The sequence below is a fragment of the Triticum aestivum genome, chromosome 5B (assembly GCF_018294505.1).
Source record: "Triticum aestivum cultivar Chinese Spring chromosome 5B, IWGSC CS RefSeq v2.1, whole genome shotgun sequence".
Lineage (NCBI taxonomy): Eukaryota > Viridiplantae > Streptophyta > Magnoliopsida > Poales > Poaceae > Triticum > Triticum aestivum.
In genome coordinates, this window is record NC_057807.1 from 364,008,774 (window position 1) to 364,013,942 (window position 5,169).

The following is a 5,169-nucleotide window of genomic DNA, read 5'->3' on the forward strand; positions in this document are numbered from 1 at the left end:
AGAGATGCCTCTTGCAAAGAAAAAATGGTGTGGCCTTGCAGTATGTTGATAGTTCCGGAGATTCTAAAGAAAGCTTTGTTTGTCTTGTTCATGTGAAAGAAACAACTTCTTTGTACCTCAAGAGTTCAATTGATTCTCTTTTTGCAAAATATAAGCTGAGCTACAATCAAGTTAGAACACAAGGATACGATGGTGCCAGCAACATGCGAGGTGAGTTTAATGGTCTCAAATCATTAATCATGAGAGAAAGTAGCACAACTTATTATGTCCATTGCTTTGCTCACCAACTCCAGTTAGTTGTTGTGGCTGTTGTAAGAAAGCATAAAGGAGTTAGTAATTTCTTCAGTATGATTTCTACCTTGTTAAATGTTGTGGGCGATTATTCCAAGAGAAGAGACATGATTAGAGATATAAATCTTGAAGAAATGAGCAAGGTTTTAGGGTGTGGGCCGCTTACAACAGGAAAAGGTTAGAATCAAGAGCAGTGCCTTCAAAGACCCGGAGACACTCGTTGGGGCTCGCATGCTAAAACACTTAAGAGTTTTGTTGCCATGTTCAGGTCAGTTATTAAAGTTCTTGAATTTGTTGACGAAGAAAACACTAACATAACGAATAGAGACCAAGCAGTGGGTCTTCTAGTGTACTTTCAATCTTTTGACTTTGTCTTTTATTTGCATCTCATGTTGACAATCCTCAGTACTACCAACAAATTGTCATTAGCATTGCAGTGGAAGGATCAAGACATACTAAATGCCATGAAATGTGTCAAGTCAACTACAACAGTTTTGAATGAACTTAGAGAAGATGGATGGGAATCTATGTTGGGTGATGTTCATGTGTTTTGTGAGAAACATGATATTGTAGAGTTGGACATGGAAGAAGCATATGTTAATCCAAAAAAGAGAAGGCGGGTAACTGGAATTACCAACAAACATCACTATGAGGTTGATTGCTTCAACGATGTTTTCGATTGGCTAGTTCAAGAGCTTGACAACAGGTTCAGCGAGGCATCCTTGATTTTCTTGTTTTGTCAGCCGCTTTGAGTCCAAGAGACTCATTTCGTGATTTCAATTTGGATAATCTCATGAGTTTGGCTAAACTATACCCTCATGATTTTGGTTCCGGGGATTTGAGGGATCTTGATAAGGACCTACGTCTCTATATTGCTGATGTGCGCACATATGATAGCTTTTCCAACATAGCAACAATCACCGAGCTTTCAAAAAAAATGGTGCAGACAAGGAGACATATCATGTATCCTTTATTTTATTGGTTTTTGAAAATAGTAATTGTGTTGCCTATTGCTATTGCTACAGTTGAGAGGTGCTTTTCAGCAATGAAATTGGTCAAAACTGACTTGCGCAGGCGCCTCAGTGATGACAGCTTGAGTGATGATGTTATTTTTTATGTGGAGAGAGAAGAGATGAAAAAGGTCACCAATGATCAAGTGGTTGAGTATTTCATGGCTCGAAGGAAAAGAATGTACTGAAGGTAATTTATAAAAATTTAGCAGATTTAAGTACTTTGATTTATGCATTTTATTATGTTCCACACTTCTACTTGAAAATTTAATACTAGTTTTTATATTGTAGGTTATTGAACCTTGGTGTGTGATGAGGTGTTTTGGAATCTGAGAATGGAAGACATCCTTCTAAAGTAATTTTGTCATATGTTTTAGTGTTATATTAAGCTGTTTAACTCTTACATTTCGTTTTTATAAACCGACTTATATTATGTTTTGTTATTCGTGTTACAAGGTATGGAACATTTCTTTATTTGTTGCATCCTCGCTTGAAAAATTCATGCCATGGTTAAGTGGTGCTTCAGGGTAAGATTAGCTCCAGATCCGCCCCTGGGTAGAGGTGTGGCTCCGATGGATCTTGCAGGGTTAGGTTGGTGGTTGTCTGGAGGGCGGGCGGAGATGTGTCTCCGACGGATCTTGCAGGATTATGTCGGTGGTTGTCTTTAGTGGATCTACTTGAATCCGGTCTTCGTTCATCTATGTTCATATGTCTGCAGATTGAATCGTTCAGATCTATGTTTTCTCTTCATCGATGTCGGTTACTGTTTTGGTGTGTTGGTCTATGAATCTGGATGTATCTTTTGTTATTTCTACTCTTCGGTTTGCCTTAGTGCTGGTAGCCGTCGCTAGGTGGTCTATGAATATGAATGTATTTTTTGTCATTTCTGATGTTTGTTGTACTGCCATGATTGATGATGAACAGATAGAAAGTTTTCCCGTGCTAAGCTAATTTTGTGATTTGATTTTTTTTCTAGCATCCAAACAAGCGATAGAGCATTGGTGATGGCCCTATTAGCGGATTTAACCAAGGACGGAAGGCAAAGCCAGTAAAAGCAACTCCAACACACCGACCCAAACGGACAGCGTATTTGTTCGCCTTTTGTCCATTTAGATCGGCCGGCGGACATCAACGTCCGCTTTCACGTTTGGATCGGCGCATGCGCCCAACGATGGTCCGACCCATTTTGACGACGCGTGAAAAAAAAATTAGAATTCAAGCATTTTAAAAATAAAAACAAATATTAATTAAACATTAAAACCGGCCACGAAGGCCGGCGATAGTCCATGCATCCACATCTAACATAATAAAAAGCTAACTATGAGGTGGCGCGCTGCCCTGGACGTCCTCGTCGTCGTCGGGGCCGGTGAGGTCGATGAGCGTCGGCGCAGGGCCGGCCCAGGGGAACGTCGTGTTCCACACGACGTTGATGTCGGGCGCGGGTTGTGCCGCCGCTTCCTGGGCCTGGCGCGCCTCCTCCTCAGTGTCGCGCTGCTCCTCCTCGGTGTCGCGCTTGAGCATCTCGAGGTATTCGCCATGGCGGCGCTCCACGGCCAGCCGTCGCTGGCATCATTGTTCGAGGTACGCCGCCTCATGCGCCGGCATCGCCCCCATCCAGACCGGCGACGCGCTGACCCACTCGCGCACTCGCCCGGTCCATGAGTAGCGCTCGATGGGGGTCGGCTTCGGCTCCGGCTCCGGCTCGGCCTTGACGGGGGAAGGCGGGGCCACCGACGACACGACGCAATCGCCCACCGCTGAGAGGTCCGTGGCCTGTGCCATGGCCGCCTGGTACACCGCCTCCCTCTTCCTCCCTGCGACGTTCCTCCTCCTCGCTCTCTCGGTGTACAGCCGCCAGGGCCGCCTGGTAGGCGGCCTCCGCCTCCTGGTCCTTGTTACGGACGACGAGGGAGGGCGGCGGCGACCTACAGCCGACTTTGTGGACGCCGCTCCGCCTCGCCTTCTCGTGCTCGAAGGCGAACCAACGAGCCAAGTTGGACGAGTCGAAGGCGTGCGCGACGGCAGCCGCGCCCGCCGGCGCCGCACCTCCTCCGCGTGCTCCCTATCCGACCGTGGCGCCGTCGGCACTGGGATCCTCTCTGGATCCATATGCGAGTCGTGCGGCAGGGTGACGTCAGGTACGGGAGAGGCACGTGGTGCTGCCAGTGCCACTCCGCCTAGTGCACTGGCACGTTGACGCGCTTCCTCGGCCGGCGAGCCGGCGCCGGCGGAGGCGGGGGGAGCTCGGGGGAAAAGGGGTGGCGGGGGCCTTGCCCTTGGCTTTGGTGCTGCCGGCGCTGGAGAAGAGCCCCATCTAGCTTGACTAACGTGGCTAGGGTTGTCACCGACGGGGGAGCGAGATGGGGACGGGAGCTTTCTGGAATCGGATGAGGACGGCCCTCCCCCCGCACGGTCGGCTTAAAAAATAGGACCGTCGTTGCTCACGCGTGAGCCCGAAGTGGGCGGTCGTCATAAATTAAGCTGACCAAACTGGCTGCTGGGTGTTGGACGACCGTCAGGTGGGGACACGACGAACACCGAGAAGGCGCGCGTGATGTCCGCTTCGCCTCCGCGCCGACGCATTTCGACCGCAAATGCGTCGGCGCGGACACGATTTGGATTTGGGTCGACACGTTGGCTTCCACTTTTGTGGGCGCCGATCCAAACGGGTGCACGCGGACAAAATGGGTTGCCCCATTGGAGTTGCTCCAAAAGAACCTTTTAGCATTGAGGATTTGACACGTTGTAGATGAGTTCAATTCGACATTTCGAGCCAACCGCAGCATAAAATAAACTGAATTTGATTCTTCATTTAACAACAACAAAATGTGCACAATTGAAAATATGACACCGGAGAAAACAAACGTTCCATGAATTGCGTAAATCCCAGCCACAATTTCAGCTTCAGGGTAATCAATTGAAATTCCGGATCAACGGCGGCAGCGCCCACCCACCGCCGTCCTTTGTCTTCTGCGCGTCGCGGCCGCAGTCGCCGGCCCTCCTCGCGGCGGCGGCGGCCCCCACCGGCGACACGCGCGAGCACCCGTGGTCCTCGGGGAACCGGTGCTTGAGGCACAGCTTCTGCCCGCACTCCTTGCAGTGGCTCGTGTTGGAGAAGGTGAGTGTCTCCTTGCAGCGCCGCGCGGGGCATCGCGGCTTGAGCTTCCTGGCCGGGTCGCAGCCCCGGCGCGACCGCGCGTGCTTCTCGAGGATCTGCGCATCCGTCTCGTCCGACCCGGCGCGCTCGATGGAGTCGCCGCAGGCCTCGCAGACGACGACGGTGCGGCCGTTGTCGGCCGCGAGCGGGCAGCCGTGGTCAACGTACGCGCGGTGCTCCGTGCAGAACACCTTGCCGCAGCCGTTGCAGTCGAAGGGCAGGAAGTCGAGCTGGTTGCAGTCCTCCCTGTCGCAGTGCGCGCCCAGGTCCGGGAACGCCTCCGTGCCCCGCCGCGCCATGGCCTCGCCGATGTTCCTCCCGATCCCTCGCTTCGCTCCTGCTTTTCCCCCGCCGCGTGTGCTCTCTCTCTCTCTCTCTCTCTCTTTCTTGCGTTCGGGTGCGAAGGCTTGCGTTGCGTGTGGTGTGATCACGGCGGGACGACGCGGTACTTTTATAGCTTCGGGTGGGTTTCGCCGTCGCCGTTGCGGACACGGTTTGCCTCGCCTTTCTTATTGTGCAAGAAGAACGTGATGGAGACGGCTGGCCACGCTTTGTTTGGGCTTCTGGATCGATCCGGTCAGCTCCGGAGGCGCCTTTGCTTAGGGGAGGCGGTTTCGATTCCGAGCTGGTTTGCTCTGGGCACCAAGCGTCCGCGTCGGCCGTGACGTGGTGTTCGTTTGCTAGTTTTGGTCGGCTCGGAGTGGACCAGGT

At 51.7% G+C, this 5,169-nt stretch overlaps 1 protein-coding gene across 1 annotated transcript; it reads right to left on the reverse strand.

The window, feature by feature from the left end:
- Positions 1 to 4,086: 4,086 nt before the first annotated feature.
- Positions 4,087 to 4,947, reverse strand: LOC123116139 (zinc finger AN1 domain-containing stress-associated protein 17). Its single transcript, XM_044537140.1, has one exon. It carries the CDS (start codon positions 4,755 to 4,757, stop codon positions 4,215 to 4,217), a length of 543 nt encoding a protein of 180 aa, XP_044393075.1. The 5' UTR covers positions 4,758 to 4,947; the 3' UTR covers positions 4,087 to 4,214.
- Between the last annotated feature and the right edge of the window lie 222 nt (positions 4,948 to 5,169).